Below are 21,047 nucleotides of genomic sequence, written 5' to 3'. Positions count from 1 at the left end.
TCTTTCCCTCTCTAACAAGCTTTAGTTAACTGACTAACCGTGGGTGTCGTCTAACAAATCGATACTGAACGTCCTTTAATATGCTGGAAAGGATTCAGGTCTTGGTATTGTAGCTACTTTTTGATAGTGTCATTAGGTTTAAATATCTCTAATCTGTGTGTTTGAGATAAAGATATGTTTTATATAGTCGAAACTCGAAAGTATTCTCGAAGTTTGTCTGTTATTAGTTTTTCTTTCATAAAATGAATATCACCTTTTTTTGGGTTCAGGTATTACCTTCTTTGAGAGAGAAGCATGATGAATTTATGTTGCGAGAACTTGTGAGGAGGTGGGCAAACCATAAAATTATGGTTAGATGGCTTTCTCGTTTCTTTCACTATTTGGATCGATATTTTATTGCCCGGAGGTCACTTCCACCGCTTAATGAAGTTGGGCTGACTTGCTTCCGTGATTTGGTAATTGTACTCTGTACCTTCAAAATTTGTAATATTGTAAATTTACAACTGAACCTTAGTTGATTCTGTGTCAGTTCTTATTAGTTATTCTTGTTCAAGTTACAACTCATAAATGCAGCTAGTTTTGTAGTGCTACTGCTAACTAGACCTGCTTCACATTATCATTTCATTATAATGTTGCTTCCTTAAAAGATAAATCATTAATGTGTGATTTTTATTGTTTCCATTCCAGGTTTACAAGGAACTAAATGGGAAAGTGAGAGATGCAGTGATTTCTCTTGTATGTTCTTTCTTCCTTATTATACAAGATTTTCCGCATTTACAAATGTAGATTAAATGACTTATCCTTTTTTGTTTAAAGATTGATCAAGAACGTGAAGGAGAGCAGATTGATCGAGCTCTATTAAAAAATGTATTAGATATATTTGTCGAAATTGGAATGGGACAAATGGATCACTATGAGAATGATTTTGAAGCTGCCATGCTCAATGACACGTCTGCATATTATTCTCGAAAGGCTTCAAACTGGATCCTAGAAGATTCTTGTCCTGGTTATATGCTCCAGGTATTATTGCTTCGTGTGATTACCAACCATAACTTGTTTTCATCATCTATAATGCCATATGGTTTCTGTTTAATATTGTGGCTTTCATTATAGGCTGAGGAGTGCTTGAAACGGGAGAAAGATAGGGTTGCTCATTACCTGCACTCTAGTAGCGAGTCAAAGTTATTAGAGGTTTATTCTTTACTTGCTAATATTCCAGCTATCTGGGTCTAAAACTGTGTCCAAAATAGAGTACTATCTTCCTACATGAAGAAAACAATGGTTAATAATTGTTGTGATTCTTTATGGTTCTATTTTTCAGTGCTAACTTTTTCTACCTTTTTTCTTTTCGAAATTTTATTGTTTAGAAAGTTCAACATGAGCTTTTGTCTGTATATGCAAACCAACTCCTTGAAAAAGAGCATTCTGGATGTCATGCATTACTTAGAGACGACAAGGTACAATTTTAACATAATTGCTCATAAGTTTCATAAACTAATCTTAAAACGTAAACTTATTCTCATAGTTTCCTTTAAACGCTTAGGTTGAAGACTTGTCAAGGATGTTTAGGCTCTTCTCTAAAATACCCCGAGGCTTGGATCCTGTTTCCAGTATATTTAAGCAGGTTGTGACAGCAAACCTATATTTATGAGTTTCCTCCCTTGTATGTCAGTTAAAATTGGGAAAGAGGCTTTTGTTCCCTTTATTCCTGTGTTACTGAAGAAGGTACAGAATTGGTGAAGTTGGCTGAAGATGCAGCAAGTAACAAGAAGGTATGTTTCAATTCTGTAGTTGTCCTTGTTTCTGGTTAGGGGTTATTATCTTTTCTATTTGCAATAATTGAGGAAAACTAATGTGCTCGGTTTTCAATCCTAAGTCTTGGATTGGAGCCTTCCTGTTCCAACTTGTTTGACAATACTGGTCGTAAAAACAAATTAGATAAAATGATAATTTTCAACCTAGGTATATATTATTTTTTTTCTGTTCAGATATCCTGTCAGTGAGAAAGGCTTTCTTGAATGTATTTATGCAACATTTTGTTTTCACTGGCAAAGAGAATGTAAGGGGTTACAAATGGCTTATCTTGAACATTTCACCTATCTATTATAAGAAAAAGTCTTCTCTCTATCACATCTGGTCGCCATTTTCCCCCCACATCTGTGCAATCTTGCATGAGATATTTACTAGTTTCAAACCGAAGAAGTACAAATTAATGTTTATTGCGTGGAAACTGGAAATATATATATGATTTTGACTAATTTCTACATAAACAGTTAGAGCCACATGAATATCACCTATTGACCTATCTTAACACATTGCATCTGTGAATGTGAACTGCTTTTATTGTTAGAGCCTAGAGAACATGCCACATTTCCAACTAAAGAAGTGCAGATTAATGTTTATAACTAGGAAAGTTTGTTTAGAAGTATTTTCTGTTGAAACAGTTGGAGCCACACGAATATGACTTATTTGATGCTGACATTTTTGTTACCTTTCAAAATTAAAATGTTTACAGGCAGAGAAAAAGGATATTGTTGGTTTACAAGAGCAGGTAATGTCAGAATTTTCTAATTTTATAGTTTAACTGCTACTGATCCATTTATAGAAAACTGAGATTGCTCTCTTTCTTCAGGTTTTTGTTCGAAAGGTGATTGAGCTGCATGACAAGTACCTGGCATATGTGAACGACTGTTTCCAAAACCACACTCTATTCCACAAGGTTATGATCATAGAATGACTTCAAAATTGCTATGCTGCATTAATCTGCATTAATTTGTTATCTTAAAGTTTTGATCTTATAGGCTCTTAAGGAGGCTTTTGAGATTTTTTGCAACAAGGGTGTTGCTGGAAGCTCAAGTGCCGAACTGCTTGCCACTTTTTGTGATAATATTCTCAAGAAAGGAGGAAGTGAAAAATTGAGTGATGAAGCAATTGAAGAAACCCTTGAAAAGGTCTGTAAGGCATCTGTCTAGACTCACCATATGCTCTTACAAATTTGATGCCCGTGGCTCTGAAATTGAGATTTCTTTTGATCCATTTGCAGGTTGTCAAGCTACTTGCCTATATTAGTGACAAAGATTTGTTTGCCGAATTTTATAGGTAAACCGCATTGAAAAGGAAAATATCTGTGATAATCATTAGTGTTCGGAATTTTTTAGTACAGACCCAATTGGAGGAGTGTATGCATATTGGACTTAATGGTATAAGCTTGGGGAGTTCATGGTTCAAAAGGTCTAAACCTATTGAATTTCATTTAGAAACCCTACAATCTTCACTATTTTTTTAACCAATGTGGGACTTCTATTTTCCACACTCCCCCTCAAGTCCAACTGGATTAGTCTTTTTAGTGTCCCAGCTGTGACTTGCGTACCATATTTGCCCTAGGTCTCTTTTTTTCATCTTATACCTGTACTCCTTTTTTTGGTTGAGTCAGAGACCCAATTTAGAATTGTAGATTCTTAGTTTTTTTTTGTGTTGGACCGGAATCAGCTGCTAGGCCATATTGGGCTCTGATACCCTATTGGAACTTTTAGCATAGGCCCAATTGGAGTAGTGTATGCATATTGGAATTTAGTGGTCTAAGCTTGGGGTTAATGGTCCAAAATGTCTAAATCAATTGGACTTCACTCCTCCTTTCTTATAGACTCTTTAATTTTCACTATTTTATCCAATGTGAGACTTTTATTTTCAACAACTACATTTAAAATGTTTGCCAAATACATGGTTGATAATGCTTCAAAAGGGTACTTCTGTTTTTCTTAAACAGTTGTTGCGGCTGTTGTATAAATTTGTTGGGCACTGTTTTATTAAAATTTCTATTATTGCTTTTGAATCGTTTTAAGGAAGCCAAACTTCAGGTTGCCCCTAAAGTTTTTTTAGTGTTTTTGGAACAAAAAGTCGAGATGGAAAACGTCTATGTTGTTCTAGTAATAGTTAAGGACCACGAATACCAAACCTAACCTAACCACCTTGGTTTTGTCCTTTTGGGTTTTGGTTTCTTGTCATGCCTTACAGTTTTTTTTGTATTTTATCTTGTGCGAAACATTGTTGAATCTTTATCCCACGATCAATGATACTGTTGCAATCCATCATTGTAGTGAAGTTTTTGTGGCTATTTTCTGAGTATCAGGATTGCCCCCTTTTCCTAATGGAAAGCACTTTGATAAGAATAGTCATACATCTTTGCCTGGTTGATTGCAGGAAAAAGCTTGCTCGAAGACTTCTTTTTGATAAGAGTGCCAATGATGAACATGAGAGGAGTATTTTGACAAAATTGAAGCAACAATGTGGTGGTCAATTTACCTCGAAGATGGAAGGAATGGTCAGTCTTTTCAAGTCTTTGTAATGGAGCTGATATTCTATATTCAACTATTTTTAGAATGATGAAAGAAAATTTGATTGTTTGTGTGGGCTCTACCAGGTTACAGATTTGACGCTGGCAAAGGAAAATCAAACAAGCTTTGAGGAATATTTACACAATAATTCTAATACAGACGCCGGAATGGACTTGACAGTCACAGTTCTGACCACTGGTTTCTGGCCTAGTTACAAATCTTTTGACCTCAATCTTCCTGCAGAAATGGTATATCTGGATTTTTTTTAATATTAACCCAGAACTAATTTGCCGAATGTTCGATAGTATTTAACTTAGATTTTAGATCTTTGTTTTTATTTTATTTATAATTCACAGTTTTCTCTATATTTATTTTAGGTTAGGTGTGTAGAAGTTTTCAAGGAATTTTATCAAACAAAAACTAAGCACAGAAAACTTACGTGGATTTATTCCTTGGGTACATGCAATATAAGTGGGAAATTTGAACCAAAAACTATGGAGCTGATTGTGACGACTTACCAGGTTATATTTCTTATGCATACTCTTATTTGTAAAAGTATATCTTTTGGTGTTGCTGCTTCATTTTTTATTTTTGTTATGTCTACAAATTGTCGTATGGATTTCTCTCTACTTATCCAATGTTGTCTTTTGCTTTTCAATAGGCGTCAGCATTGCTTCTTTTCAATTCCACAGATAGACTGAGTTATTCTGAGATAATGACTCAGTTGAACTTGTCTGACGATGATGTTATTAGACTGCTTCACTCTTTGTCGTGTGCCAAGTACAAGATTCTTACCAAGGAACCAAACACTAAAACAATATCACCTACTGATTATTTTGAATTTAATTCAAAATTTACAGACAAAATGAGGAGGATCAAGGTATAGGTGTAAAAAATTAATTTTTTAATCTATTTTCTATTTCTGTTTGCTTAGTTATCTTAGACTCTCTATGTGGTTTATAGGCCGTTGAGTTGGACTGACACATACTTTTTTGTGCAGATTCCTCTTCCTCCTGTGGATGAGAAGAAAAAAGTAATTGAGGATGTCGACAAGGACAGAAGATATGCTATTGATGCCTCAATTGTGCGTATCATGAAGAGTCGGAAAGTTTTAAATTACCAACAGTTAGTTATGGAGTGCGTTGAACAATTAGGTCGCATGTTTAAGGTTTGCATTTAACCCCTTTCATGACATTTTGTTTTGTTTGTCAATTTTTGCTAAAATCCTAAATTGTTGATATTGAATAATGTATTTGCACAGCCTGATGTCAAAGCAATTAAGAAGCGGATTGAAGATTTGATCTCTCGGGACTATCTGGAAAGAGACAAAGATAATGCAAATTTGTTCAAGTACTTGGCATGATGTGGTCTTGATATCCTTGCAAATGAAGTTGTTACCGCAGTTGCTGCCAATAGCAAAACGAGAGGATCATACTTACAAAAACGCAGAAAATCAGTTCCTCTAAATTTCCTTGAAGGGAGGAGCTGCAAGTGCTTGTAAATTTTGCCTCCATATCCAGGTATAGACTGGCTACTGTAAATGTGTGCTCATGTTGGAAAAGTTGTAATCAATTTTATAATTAAATAGGCCCAGTCGTATTTTCCTTTTTATTTTTTTATTGCTGCATTTCCATCTGATGACTTAGTTGATGCCTGTCTGTTAATTATTTCTCCCATCCCCATAAAGGAAATAGGAATTGTGTTACTCTAGTTTAAGTGAAATTGTATTTTGATAATCTTAAAAACCATCAAATGAGTGGGTATGTCATTTTAGTCCAAACCCTACTTCTATGGTGCTTTACATTATCTGTCTATAATCATTTTCAAAGCGACATCTACTTGATTGTTTTATTTATAATACATCTACTGCATTGATGTAGTGCAACTGTCAACTCCACAAACTATATAAGAAAGTCCTGTAAGAACTTTAGATGTCGCGCTACTGCTTTTGACCGGAATAATTTTTTGCCCTATGATACTTGAGATGTGTTGCATCTTCGTTTGATAGGATTGTTGTCTCAAGGATTCCAAGATTGGCCTCATTCATCATTTTTGGAGTAAATTACACACTCTTCTGCCTTAAGTTAAACTTAGACTACACCTTTCTCTATTATTCTAAAACTTACAGTTTCGCTATAAATATGCTATAAATATGCCTGGATTCTCCCCGATAAATAGGTTGCACTTCAGGGGATTTATTTAAGTGCAATTAGATTTGATTATATTAAAATGAATTAAGAGTAATTCATTTTACTTCTGTTCTAAAACAAGAGTAGATAGTTTGAGAAAAAATTGACAATCAAGAGAGGTCGGTCTTAAATACAAGAGACATTTCTTAGGCTAGATGTTGTGTTTATTTATCGTTCACAAAATGGCTGGCAGCAATAGCAAAAGGAAGTTTTCGATCCTATACTCTTGTAAAAGGGCTACTTCTATGGTGTGTGATCTGATCAAGTCTTCTAATGTTAAGGATGCAATGCGGTTGGTTTGATTCATTGTCAAAGGAGTAAAAAAATGTAACAATTAAAGAATTGTTGGTGTGATTTGGTTCCATTTTTAAATTTTTCTTTTACGAAATGGACTAAATCAAATCGATGAAAATAAGTTTTTTTTGGTTCTAAGTTGAAAATTTTAAAAACAATATTTTGTAGCATTATAGATTTTCTATAATAATAAGGGGGGTATAGGTATAATTAGAGGGGTATGGGGTAAAATTAAACATCTATAATAATTTAATAGTTGTAATTGACTGATAATATAAAAAATATTTATACTAATAGTGTAGATAAATTAAATCTATTTTATTATATATTTAAAAAATAAAAAGAGTTTATGTAAAAACCGTTAGTACATTGCAATTTTTCATGGCGTGACTTTAAAGTAGTTTTGATAAAAGTTAAATATTTTAATTGATTCGACGGTTGTGATTTTTTAACATGTAAAAACTTTTTGATACTATTGATATATATAAATTAAATTCAAATAGAAATTATATTTAATTATCTCCAATTGAATTTCAGTACAACATCGCTCATATCTTTGAATTTTGAACCGTTATTATGTCGATTCAATATATGATTTAATTTTAATTATCTTAAATTACAACATAAACACAACAATTTTTTTAATATAACATTATTAATATTTTTAATAACGTGAAATTGATACTCAAATCAATAGAGTTTGAATTGGTATAGTTTGATTTGGACCAAATATCGAAAATAAATTAGACAAAATATAATTGATTTATATCGTATGTTAGATTTTTCTTATCATTTGTTTGATTTTGACCTAGTGTGGGTATCCGTGGAGAATTGAAGTTTTACAAATATTAAATAAATCATCAACACTTGATATTTATGTGGATACAAAAAATTCTTTTATTTATTCGATCTCTCAATCTCACTCGAAATAAAAGAAGTGAAAAGGGTAAATTGTAAGGTGCTATGTCTATTTTTGTTGAAAAAATTTAGAGAGATAATAATATCTCAGTCTAAGGTAGAAAAATTTTATACTCAATAAATATTTACAAAACTTATATACATTAAAAAAACAAAATGTTATATTTGTATGTGTGGGCAAGAGTCTAATTATTTTTACACTTTATTTATAAGTCATTTAGTTGAATCAAGTGAACGATGAACCATGATACATACATTTTGCTCATTCGATCTCTAGTCCATTTTCAAAACATCAAAATAAGAGTTTGTTTGGAAAGAACCAATAGTTCTATAATGAAAGTGGGGATGATTAAAAAGCAATTCAAATTCAATTAATGTGAGATTGAACAAACTTATGAAATAACAATTCAGTGCCAAGTTATAGTGAATAAAGCAAAATAAACGGTTGCATTCACTTACCTAACTAAACAAGCAATAAGCAATGACGTGCAATATTTTTAACGAACGTGAATTTTCCTTCTTGGGCTTAAGCACTTTCATCATTCCAACGGTTGTACTTTGATTAAAAAATCCCTCATGCTTGCAAAATTATTCAATAATTGTTGCTTTATGTGACGCATAAATTTGGACAATGGGACCCCTCCACTTCTTCAAACAGTTCTAAGGTCTCAATGTGACACACTCAACTCAAAGTAATATATAAATGAAACATATATGATGCTAGTAGCACAAAACCTTGCGTAAGCACTTGGTTATTTTTTCAGTGGAAGACTTAAAGTTTGCAACTATATTATATCAACGTTCCTCATACATGGGGTGGTAGCTTCAAGTCAAAATGTAAATGATTTTGTCATGCTTGTGACAATTAAAGGACCCAAAAAATAATAACAAACTAAGTGTTGGCTTCAACACGTTTCGAGAAATTGTTTGAATCAAGTTGTATAATGTATATAATAATCCACTTCGATTAATCATGGCTTAGTTGAGAATGGAACATAGATTTAATTTTAAATTTGTGTATGTTTAGAAATTAAAACGCATAAATTGACATGGTGTACAAAATCTTGATGCAGGGTAAATTGAAAAAGAACAAATTTATAAGATCGAAATTGGACCATATTATTGAAGTTTATAAGAACAAATTTAAAACGCATAGGATTGAAGATGATCCAAATCTTTATTGGAGTTAGTACTATGTTTCCCTTTAGCTAATATTATTGAAATTTTAATTTAACTCGTTAATCTTTTATATAAAAAAAATAGTAAAAAAAAAACTCTTCAGTGAAACTTTATTTTACTATTTTGGGTTTTCAGAAAATAATTTATAGTTACAATTTGAATCGTAGTATCATGATTTTTAATGTTTTTGTGATCACAACACTATTATATTTGAGATTGTATCATTCACAATTGACTACGATTTTTGACAATATAAAAATTGCAACTGTAATTTTTTAAAATTCGGTAATATAGACACATAAAACACACTTATTAGACAAATCACGGATCAAATCTCCCTCCAGTTCTCTTTTTAAAAATCATTTATTAAATCAATCATCTTATATGGGTATAAGTTTCTTGACCAACCTAAAATTGGGCTATAGTTTTTATTGTGACAAGTTGAGTAAAATGATCTTGACTTATGGCAGCTAGTTTTTGGGTTCAACCTTTAATGATCTGATCTAACCAGGGGCCCTAAAGGCACTCAACACTCACCTCTTTGTTTCATCCTGTTGCTGAGTTAATAATATTAATATGTCATTTTCAAATAGTCTTAAGGCTGTATTTTTGTTGATATTTCTTTCTTTCCTACTATGTTCATTGAATTTACATGTTGCAATTTTATTTGTGTAGCTTTTCATGCCTCAAACATTTTGAATATAGCTCATAGATAGTATCAAATAGACATGTGTATTGTTATAATTTGAACCGTAATATTAAGACACTAAAAAAAAAAAGAAATAAAAATCAAGTTTTGAGTAAAATTTCTATATTTGAATTCTCAATACATTTGTTAGTATTTTTATGTAAGGCTTGTAGAATTATAAACTCTAATTCATTGTTTAGAAATAAAATAGAATTACGATTACTCTATAGTCGAAGACATAGATACACTTTGTCAAATTTTATAATTGAATGTTTCGTATTTTTTATTTACTATTTTGATTTTTTTATTCTTTTAAAATGACGTTGAAAAACTTCTTTTGTACGACACACTTTATATAGTTGCTTTGCTTACCTCAACAATCACCACTCATGGTATTAAAGTTTAATCCCACCAAACTCTTAACTATTTTTTGACTGAAATAACCGTTCATCTTTTTAAATTGAATCACCTTGATCTCATTTTTTCAACCGCTCATTAAAGCACACTTTTCCCCTCTTTGTATTGGCATGTTGGAAAAAAGAGTTTTGCTTTCAAGCTTATTAAATTAATTGTTAATTATAGCACTAAATGTCATTTCACTTAAGAATCACTTTGAAGTTTGAACAATCACAACTTGTTTAGTTGGTGCTTCCCTAGGCCCCTCCAATTATATGAACTAACAAAACATTAAAAAATGGCATGTGGACCTCTCTTCTTTCTAATCACAAAGAAAAATATCTCCTATAATGAACAAATAAGGCAATCAATGATTTTGCCTCCTTACTGTTTGATTCTTTCATCATTATGTGTGGAAGTGCTCCATTTGATTGCTGACATATTTCCTTACATGAAATACGGAGTACCATAGAAAATAAAGTTGTTTTTTTTATATTATTATAAATATAGTTATTTTATAATATTAATTTATTGAATTAAAATAATTGAATATGATCGAAGAAATTAAAATGAGAAAATCATGTTTATCAGTTATTTAATTTAATTTTTTAAATTTTTATGTCAAATTTGCATATAATTTATAATATTCGATGATTATTTTTTTCATTATACTTTAGTTGTCAATTTGTTTTTCAACTCATAATATACTTGCATTTATTAGATGAAATAAAATATAAAATACAAATAGAAAAATAAGATGTAAAAAGTTTAACATATAATTTAATATTTAATATTTTTAAATTTAAAAAATGCTAATGTTGAATAATATTATAGTGCAGTCTTAATTTATTTGTTCTATTAGCTTAATGTTTTAATTGTGAGCGTGAAAAATTGTGGTAAAGAAAAATATTTATTATATTTCATCAAAAATTTAAAATTTATCATATTAAGATATATTTTAAATATAGTTTTAAGTATTTAAAAATTTTAATTAACTGTTTGGACAATATTATAGAATTGATTTTAAAAGCTTTATGAATCGTAGTTATGTTGATATGTATCAACAAAAGTCTATTGGTCGGACACTAATTTAATTTTATGTATTACTTTATTTTTCATTTATTTTTTAAAATTCAATTTTCTATTATAATAAAGGATTTTCAAAACAAAAAAAAATATATGATATTAGATGATCATTCAATTACAAAGAAAATATGTATAGAAAAAAAATTCATTACGTATTTTAATAATTGGAAGTAACTTTTTTTTAAATAATTTTTAATATATTCGTATTTTATAATAAGTTATAAATTTGTGTATTTTCTATATATATTTATATTTTATAAAATGATAATATTAATAATATTATAATTATTAATTATGACTATTAATTTATTTATCCGTAAAATTTATTTGATATTTTATTTGGAATAAAAAAATGATACGTAAATTTTTATGAGTATAAAATCTTATGAAACAAAGAATGTTATTAGTATGAGTAAAACATCTATAACATATCCCTATTGTATGTATTGAGAAATATCAGTTTTTAAACAAAAATGTGTAACTATAATTTGAACGCTCTAAAAAAAGCTAATTATATATATAGTATAGAGAATTCATGAGAAAAATTTACATATTCAATTTTATATAAAAAAAACCCTACACTCATACATTTGAACATGTAATTGAATGAACATAGGTGAAATGATCAAATTATTGACAATCAATACTGTTTGATTAATTTAAGTTTTATAAGTATGATATAACAATGTGACAAGAGATTTAAATATATCATTAATGTTTATAAAAGTTATTAATCATAAAGTTGGAATATGCCACTGTAAAATTAGCTTATAATAAAAAAAAATTGGAAGAAATTAAGTAGCAAAATAGTAAGTCTATCTTAAAAATTAAAATAATATTCTTCCTTTGACTCTATTCCTCTAAGTCATGTGTTTATCTTTTGTGGTTTGGTTTGAAGCGGAGAGGTCATTGAGTTCTTCTTCAGTCATGATTGTAAATTGTGGTCTATGGCAGCCACAATGATATTGCAACATAATGGCAATAACAAATTTAAAATCATAGTTCATATTGCAAATAGAGTTTGACTTCGTATCGACTAATTTATAATGATTTATAATAGTTAACATGCTAAAAGAATACAAAGGATTGGACAACAAATATTGATGACAAATAATTGAATTATGTTTATGAGTAATTGAGTTTATAATTTATGGAATCATTACTAATTACTACGTAAAATAATTTTACATGAATGTGAAAACATGATTGACAATATATAATATTATTCTAATGTGGCACCTAAGGATATTCATGATGTGACAAAAATAAAAGCATGTGACAAATAGAGTGTTCATATTGCATCGAAATAGTTGGGAGCTTATTTTAATAAATTATAAATAGATTATAGATTTTTTACATGTGATACGATACAAATACATATTTATAATTAAAAAAAGGCTATGATATGACTTAAATATGTTACCAAGTGTTTTATTTAAATTTATATACATGTAGAATACTTATAAATAAAGAGTCATTGATCATTATTCGTTAATAAATAACTATAATCATCAAACTAAGGATATCAACAAAAACATCATCAAAAGAATACAAAATAACTATTTACTTTATGCAATAATCAACAATTCACAAATAGTTTTATTTGTCTTTTCTCCGCTATTATCACCGTCCATATAAATATGGTTTCTAAGTTTGGTTCATCAAGAGACAAATTTGCCGATTCAAGAAGTTCAACATCATCTTGAAGTGAATAGTGTATATTGATGTCTCACTTTTTTTATTCTCGTTTTCCTTCCTAGGATATGTATATGTGTGTATTTGTGAAGTATCTCGAAAGTATTCGATTATAGGATATGTATCCGCAAGTATATGTGGAGTATGGGTATCCAACAAATATACTTCTCCAATTTTGAAAAAGTAGTACCGCCAACCAATTAGTAGGTGTTGCCAATTATGCCGATCGAGTTGTTATTGTTGAGCTTTGGTTGCAAGGACACGGTTGTGAGGACTATTTGCTCAAACAATCCAAGGATCAAGCATATTGGAGATAGGTTGAGGCATGTTATGATGTTTGAGCTAAGGTGAAGAAGACATATTCCAACGACATCAATCATTTATGCAATGTTGTCTTTATCTTATCTATATGAAGAAACAAGACGTGTGTTTGCAAAGTTATTTTGGTAAACTTGATATTGGATTGCCGACTTTGATGCATTTATCCCTTTTTAGACAATGTCGAACAACACGTAGAACACTGTGAGAAGTTCTTTATGGTTTTGTCACTTGTCGATCTTACGTCGGACCTTACTCGGTCCATAACAAAATAATGACTAGTGCTACATTCTCTCATATGACATTGTTTGCAAACAACTAACGTGTCTCACATTCCCTCAATCATTTGCTCCCAATAGTCAATAAATGAGTTGTACCTCTTTTTGTTTAGTTCATTAAGATAGTTGCGACCTAAGTCGTGTTGTTTCATGTTTGAATTATTAATATTTTGTTATTTTTATTGAAGCGCTTGAATATTTTCGATGAAAAATCGTTCATATGTCATCTAATCTTCCAAAAAGATTATGAATAAATAAACACACAATTTAGTATAAATCATGAAATAAGTGATAACACTGATGAATATCTACTCTTTTTTTTTTTTTTTTTACTTTATGAGGCATCCTCCATCAAACATCATGTGCTCATACTCCTCAAAATGGTGGTGTCATTGGAAGAAAGAATTGGCACTTAGTAAAAAATTGTTCAATAAAATACACTATTTTCTTTTTAAAATTGGGTACCACATTCAACCAAAAAATTTAGGGTCAACCAAATACTTTTGAGGGTTAAGGTTGCTTAGTCTAAGACAATTTTATCTATTATTTAGTAGAAACATGCTTTTGACATACTTGACAAAATCGACATACTTGATTGTTGACCAAGTAATACTCCTATAGATTTCAACGTCAAGCTACTACCAGATCAAGGCGAGCCACTACAAGACTCTGGTAGATACCGAAGTCTTGTTGGCAAACTTAATAGCCTTACAATGACAATGTCTAATATTACATTTGTTGTAAACGTAGTCGGTCAATTTTTGAATGCTCCCAGTAATACTCACTGGAATGTTGTGATTCACATTCGTGGGTATATCAAGGGTGCATCTGATAAAAGATCACTTCATAGACAAAAGTATTACCAAAGTTGTTGGCTACTCTGATGTTGATTGGACATGTTCACCGTCAAATTGAAGTATAATTTGTGGGTATTGTGTCCTTGTTGGAGGTAATTTGATATCATAGCAAAGCAGGAAGAAAAATAGTTGCAAGATCGAGTGCAGAAATAGAGTATCATGCTATGACAACAACAACTTGTGAAATTACATGGCTAAGACAATTACTCCAACATATCAAGTTAAAAGATGTGAAACTCTACGTTAACCAAGTTGTGCTTTTTATTGCTTATAATTCAGTTTTTCATGAGAGAATAAAATACATAGAGATCGATTAACACTTTTCAAGAGACATAGTTCTTTCAGAAAAAATCATATTTAACTTTGTTGATTTAACTTATTTGATGACTACATGTTTACTAAATCTCTTAAAGAATTTGGGGTTAAATCTATTTATAACAAGATCGACGAATTTAACATATATGCTCCAATTTAAGAGAGAGTATTAGAATTAGCCACACATAAATAGACATGGATTATGTTATAATATTTGGGGGCAGCTGCCCCCACTATTTTTTTTTAAAAAATTGTTTGTATAATTTTAGTTTTGTCATTAAATTATTTTATTTGTAAAAAAATCAAAAACACATGTGTGAGAGGATAAATTTTTAGAATTATTTTGTCACATATATAGAGAAAAATATTTTGATAATATTTTTTACTCATAGCGTTGAAAGTAAAAAAATAATTTAAAATTGTGAAGACATCAAGTAACAACTTTAATTTGTATATATAGTGTCTTCAATTGTTGCTTAGTGATAATGATATTATTATTTTATTTCTTAATGCATTGATGTATTTTTTTATATAAACTTTATAGTATTTAATCTTGTCTCTACCAATTAAAAATGTTGAATCCGTCAACGCAAGTAAAATATGTTATTTGAATTAAACACATGTTAAATATGCTCTTGTCTCACACATGTGGAATTAACCGTCACATTAGCTTGTATTTATTGTAAATATGTTATCAATACAGCCTTGTATAGTCTCGTTAAACACAAAAATTATAGAATGTTTTAAGTTACATAAAGTTGACAAAAAATGGTTAACTAAAGTAAATTTTGTTAGTACTAGTGATTCTGTAAAATAAATCAAAATTCGTGATGGTGAACTAAAATTCAACATGAGATTTATGTCCAAAATAAATATACATTAGAAAATCGGATCGATTGGATTCAATTTAGTATTGAATATTGAACTCTTCATGTATTGATATTTGATAACCATGCTTTAAGCCATTAGTGTTGAGATACACAACACAACTTTGGAAATAAAATATTTAGTATTGAATAGAGCTTTCATTAGTTTCCAATTGAAAGCTAGCATATAATAATACATATTTGGAATAAGAACAGTGATACTTTGCAAAAAAAACAAAAAAAAAAAAATTATATGTGGTTGATATTTATATATACTGAATAGTCTAATTAAGTGCTCCTAGGTAGTTGGAGAACAGACTAAAAAATAGTTCCTAGTTTGTATTATTCATGATTTCCATCTTGGCAAAGTCCAGGGCCCTCTTTCCTTGTAACTTATTTGTTACGTAGTGTTTACTATACTCTCCATGATTGTATCTTCTAAACTTGCATGGGTGCTTTTCATCAACAAATTCATCCATTGGTCCAACCTCAATTTCATAGCTAGGAGCATAAAATGTCACAATTGAGAGTCTATCTTTATCCTCATTAGCCACAGCTCTATGCTCCACACTCTTGTATTTTCCATTTGTAAGAACCTATAATATTGCAAATTAAAATCAAGTCTTGAAGAAAAAATAAAGTCATAAAAGAGCGTATACATAATCAACTACCTATTCAATCATATTTAACCTCAATTTCAAGTTATAATATTACTTTTTTAAATAGTTAAACAAATATTTATATGATGAAATATATTTTACGTATATGTTGTAGTATTATTTTTTATATTGCGACCACAATTACGATTGTAGACTGCAATTGAAAACAATGTTACGAATGTACAATAATAAAATAAAGAGGGAAAGGAAAAAAGTGGATTGTGGAATTACTTCTATTGTGTCACCAATGTTGATGACAAGAGCATTTGGAATTGGTTGAAGAGGGACCCATGTGTTGTTTTTGAGTATTTGAAGTCCCACTGGACTTCCCTTTGCTTGTTGCAGCACAGTGAGAGCACTTCCATCTGAATGAGGACTCAGACCCAAAACAAGGTCAGGTCTTGAACATGGTGGATAATAATTCATCCTTATGGCTTGTACTGCTTCATCAAACATCTTCTCAAACACATCTTCTTCCAAACTCAGCCCTATTGCTATGTATTTCAGCAAATTTTGACATAGTTTCCTTATTTCTCTTGAGTACAATTCCACTGTTTCACTGCATTTGTATCAAAAAATCATTTTACTAAATAAATAAATTAAAGGATTCAATATTTTTTAGTACCAGCAAAATTTGATTTTGGTCTTAATCAAAGTTTTTTATTTTGTTTTAGTCCCTATAAAATTATAACAACTTTGCATTTTTAGTCTCTAATAAGAGACTAATGAGGACTAATACACAATTTAATTATAAATTAAGGTCAGTAACCGCAAATGAGACGGCAATATGTCTTAGAGGTCTCAACAATGACATTGTTATCGCAATTGCGAAGTCTCGAGTTCAAACTCAGACAAAACGTCCAACTTAACAATATCGACATTTGTTAGTTGAACTAAATCTCAATTAACCACATAATACATATTTGCAGCATAACTTCGACCGTTACCATAATTTAAAACCATATTTATTCCCAAAAGATATATGGATGTGAGTGTTGCGTATACAATACCTGAGTCTTGCAGGCTTCTTTGGCCAAAGATTTTGGTTCCTTACATAGTGAGGTTCAATTCCTAGAGCAAACATGTTGCACCAGTCAAGCTTCTGATCCTCTGAGAAAACAAAAGCTTGTCCATACCCTTGGACTGTGCCTGGAGCCATAGGGTATTTCTGTTTCTCTTCCAAAGGTAGCATAAAAAACTCCCTGCTCAAATCCTCTAAGTTCTCCATCAGATTGAGGTCAATCTCATGATTAATCACCTAATGACAACACTAAACATTATTAATTTCAATTAACAATGACATCTTCAAAAATCTATGCTAAATTGGGGGGTTCGAGAGTTCTATTGGCTTGAGTTATCGGTCAAAGGAGTTGGAGAAGTTAAATTAACAAGGTTTAAACCCTTCTGAATAAGAAAATAGTAATATAACAACTGATATATATAAGAGTTGTATCGTTCAACAAGTTTAGACCAATGGTAAAATTAAAGGTCTGAAGTTCAAATATGTGTTAAGGAGAAAATATTAATATATTAATATTTAGGGGTTTAAGTGACTAACTGTTTTAATTTAAAGATTAAAATAATTGAAAAAGTTAAGGCACGATACTAATATACCGAAATTTTTCTATTAAAAATAAGTTAATGAATGCTTAAAAAATTATAAAATAATAGTAGCTTAAATATTTACCTGAAAAAATCCCCACTCTTCACAAGCAGTTGCAAGCTTATAAAGTTCATTGAGGATTTCTTCTTTGGTCCCTTTACTAAGCTTAGAGAAATCAATGACAGGCATGTCACTATTTGGTGGGGAAAGAGGTGTTTGAAGTGTTGGTCTTTCTGTCATGTTTCTTACAAATCTTTGAGGAATTGTCTTAGGCTTAGTTCTTCTTAATTCTTGTACATCATCAATGTGTCCTACGTTTAAGGTAGAAATTGGTACAGGAGCCATTGAAACAGAAATTTTGATCTAAGATTTTTCACTACAAGTGATTATTTTATATCTCTACCTTCCTCACCAAGCATGTATTTATAGTGGAAATGAACATTAGACTCTTGTGACGTACACATTAAAATATTCAAAAGAATAATGTTGCCTACGCAATACTATAAGTCATAATTGTGGCATTGTGCATAATAGGTCACATGAATCCATGAATTTTGTCAAATCTTTTTTTTAACCTTGTAGTTAACGGTTACATAGAATATTGTGTGAATAATGTGCACTAATGATGGTAAATAACTTAATTCTTTTAAACATGTGATTAAAGATTCAATTTGATATTGGTGTATATAATTGTTTTTTAATAGAGATAAACCCTTTAAATAAATCTAAAATAGTTCATAATTCGGCTAAAGATACTTTGTTAACATAGATGCCATAAAATTTTAATTTTTATTTGAGAGTCTCTTTTGCATATAGTAAGTGGTGTATAGAATTTCTTTAGAAGGAGACTAAAAATACCATAATTTTATGTATGAAATTTCTCTACTAAAATTTTAATCGTTAGATTATTCTAACAGATGAGAGTATAATATTATATCTCATCTATTAAATTAATAATTAATAATTAATCAAATTTGTCTAGGTAGGATTGAAGAGACTAGATATAATTAACATTTATAAAATAATTAATTAATTAATTAATTAATCAAATGCACAACAAACAAAGCTAACTTTATGAAATATCATAACCCAAAAATTATGGCATCATCTTTGCTCTCTTTTTCCCCCAACTTGTGTTTACTTTTCCCTCATCATATTTGGCATGATGCTGTTGTCCACCCTCTTATTTTACTAAGGCTGGCATCACTATATTGTAGCATGAATAAGGTGAAACACATCCATAACTTGTATAACCGCCCCACAAGCTTTCTTTTCCCATCTTGGCAATGATACAAATGGAAACAAACAAAAATTTCTGTGGACTTTGCTTTTGAAGAATATAAAGTAGTTAGCACATGCTACTTACTAGGTAGTAATCTCTAATGTCATGAAAATATCTCCATGTAAAAGTGATTAAATATGTTCTGATCTTATAAAAAAAATATGTTCATTGTAATCATTTAAAAATTATTATTATTATTATTATTATTATTATTATTATTATTATTATTATTATTATGATGTTGATCCAATATAAGTTCTCGTCAATATTATGATCAAATTGGTGGTTAATATGTAATTACTTCTTCAAGTAATTTTCAAACCTTGATATTTTTTAGGACTCTAATGAGTCTACGAAATTCAGCTTATCTAAATTTGTTTTCACAACAAAATATATATGTTTTAGTTTTAACAGTCTTTCATGAAAGACTACGAACTTCCAACTTTTGCATTTGTTTCAGATTAAAAACATGCAAACTTTATAGAAGAAACTAAAATAAAACATATTATCATTGTTTAAAAAAATAGTTTAATTTCTATTTTGGTGCCTCTATTTTCACCGATTCACGAAATTGGTTCATCTATTTTAGAAAACGACAATTTTGGTCTCCTTTTCAGATTTTTGAACTAAAAAATGATAATTTAATTTATTTTAAATAACGTGAGATACAATTCATTGATATGAAATCATCTAGATGCATTAATTATTCATATGTCATTAATTAAATTACAAAATATGAAAAAAAATTGAAATTGAAAGTTAAGTTTTTATGATTTTTTATTCTGATTTTATGGGTGTTAATTATTCTACATCATCATATCATATGACACGTTATTTAAAATATATCATGTCATCATTTTATAGTTAAAATATCATAGGGAGGAACTAAAATTATGAACTTTTAAAATAAAGGTCAATTTCGTGAATCAATAAAAATAGAAGAACTAAAATTATAATTAAACTTTAAAAAGTTGATATTTTTTTTTATAAAAAAATTGATTGATGTTAACAAATTAATTCTTCAGTATCTTTTCATAATGTTTCTTGAAAAATATTACCAAATATACTTAATGGTATTACTCAAATTTCTACAATTGGGTGATGCAATGAATTACGTGTATGACTTGTATTCAGCACTTATAGACACAATAGATTAATATATAAATTTGTCAATTTACTCTTCTTAAACAAAAGGAACCCATCTACTTGTATTTTGGATTTTTCTTTTCTTTCTTTTTTTCTAATACAAGTTTGTAATGAGTTTTTGAAATTTCCACAAATGGATGTTGACTAAATTATTGGGATCCAAGTTTTTTATCGGAATTCTCCACATTTATAAAGTCAGAATATTGATAATTATTTTATTAAATTTAAATGATTTCAATCTAAATTCAGTATTTTTAATTAATATAAAATAAAAATAAAATATTTTTATTTTTGAACTATATAATCTTAGTAGAACAGTCAACGAATTCGATAAATTAAAATATAAATAATTAAAAATAACGTAATAATGATCACCATAATTAATGCTTACACATAATTTAAAATATTAATATTAAATTTTCATAAATTAAAACTTAAAAACAAAATAAAGTAATTTGTTTGGTTTTATATCTAAAAAAAAGTTATTTGAAAGAATCCATCCTTTTATTTGATAAGAACATTTTGTGTTTTCACTTTTTAAATTGTGTGATCATTTTATCTTTATCAACTACTTTTCAATTGAAATATTGTCATGAAAAATATAGAAATTCTAGTTAATAAAAATATATTTTTGACAATTTCATTATTTATAAAAATATAAATAATTGTCCACTTCATAAATTTTTTCATCTCTTTATCAATAGATAAAATTAACACAAAATTTAAATAAAATAAAAAAATTTCCACAAATGAATAGACCATAAGATAGAGATGCTACAAATTGTTATTGTTTGTTCTATGACTTTGAAATTTTAACTCTAGAAAGCTTGAAATTCAAGCATCATATATTATGGTTTAAAAATCAATTGTTTTTTGTCATTCAAATCAGGACAAGATTCGTCCTAATAGGACGTAGGGTAAGATTATTTTGTTTAAGAGAACAT

The 21,047-nt window shown here is 29.3% G+C and overlaps 2 protein-coding genes across 2 annotated transcripts in view; one reads left to right on the top strand and one right to left on the bottom strand.

The window, feature by feature from the left end:
- LOC101490531 (cullin-1) overlaps positions 1 to 6,119 on the top strand; it is an 8,509-nt gene extending 2,390 nt beyond the window's left edge. Inside the window, exons 4-20 of the mRNA XM_073370392.1 lie at positions 270 to 455; positions 688 to 735; positions 817 to 1,020; positions 1,114 to 1,191; positions 1,368 to 1,457; positions 1,544 to 1,635; positions 1,721 to 1,772; positions 2,516 to 2,551; positions 2,633 to 2,719; positions 2,802 to 2,951; positions 3,044 to 3,099; positions 4,201 to 4,321; positions 4,421 to 4,582; positions 4,712 to 4,855; positions 4,996 to 5,214; positions 5,335 to 5,502; positions 5,596 to 6,119. Of these exons, the coding sequence (XP_073226493.1) occupies positions 270 to 455; positions 688 to 735; positions 817 to 1,020; positions 1,114 to 1,191; positions 1,368 to 1,457; positions 1,544 to 1,635; positions 1,721 to 1,772; positions 2,516 to 2,551; positions 2,633 to 2,719; positions 2,802 to 2,951; positions 3,044 to 3,099; positions 4,201 to 4,321; positions 4,421 to 4,582; positions 4,712 to 4,855; positions 4,996 to 5,214; positions 5,335 to 5,502; positions 5,596 to 5,697 (1,995 nt within the window). The 3' untranslated portion in view covers positions 5,698 to 6,119. The remainder of the gene's footprint in view (positions 1 to 269; positions 456 to 687; positions 736 to 816; positions 1,021 to 1,113; positions 1,192 to 1,367; positions 1,458 to 1,543; positions 1,636 to 1,720; positions 1,773 to 2,515; positions 2,552 to 2,632; positions 2,720 to 2,801; positions 2,952 to 3,043; positions 3,100 to 4,200; positions 4,322 to 4,420; positions 4,583 to 4,711; positions 4,856 to 4,995; positions 5,215 to 5,334; positions 5,503 to 5,595) is intronic.
- Positions 6,120 to 15,460: 9,341 nt separating this feature from the next.
- On the bottom strand, positions 15,461 to 18,198 carry LOC101490854 (protein LATERAL BRANCHING OXIDOREDUCTASE 1). Its single transcript, XM_004488180.4, has 4 exons — positions 17,760 to 18,198; positions 17,083 to 17,330; positions 16,304 to 16,631; positions 15,461 to 16,009 (listed from the first exon to the last, which is right to left on the bottom strand). The coding sequence occupies exons 1-4, from the start codon at positions 18,018 to 18,020 to the stop codon at positions 15,746 to 15,748; spliced, it is 1,101 nt and encodes a 366-aa protein (XP_004488237.1). The 5' UTR covers positions 18,021 to 18,198; the 3' UTR covers positions 15,461 to 15,745.
- Positions 18,199 to 21,047: the final 2,849 nt, after the last annotated feature.

This window comes from Cicer arietinum, chromosome 1 (assembly GCF_000331145.2).
Source record: "Cicer arietinum cultivar CDC Frontier isolate Library 1 chromosome 1, Cicar.CDCFrontier_v2.0, whole genome shotgun sequence".
Lineage (NCBI taxonomy): Eukaryota > Viridiplantae > Streptophyta > Magnoliopsida > Fabales > Fabaceae > Cicer > Cicer arietinum.
Note: the sequence above shows the minus strand (reverse complement) of the source record. Positions and strands in the feature narration are given on the sequence as shown.

Bases quoted from the DNA above. Each gene is read 5' to 3' on its own strand.
- LOC101490854 (XM_004488180.4), bottom strand. From the start codon at position 18,020: ATGGCTCCTGTACCAATTTCTACCTTAAACGTAGGACACATTGATGAT. The intron at 17,331-17,759 runs GTAAATATTTAA...TGTTGTCATTAG, and splicing joins AAGAGTGGGGATTTTTTCAG to GTGATTAATCATGAGATTGA. The intron at 16,632-17,082 runs GTATTGTATACG...ATACAAATGCAG, and splicing joins AAGAAGCCTGCAAGACTCAG to TGAAACAGTGGAATTGTACT.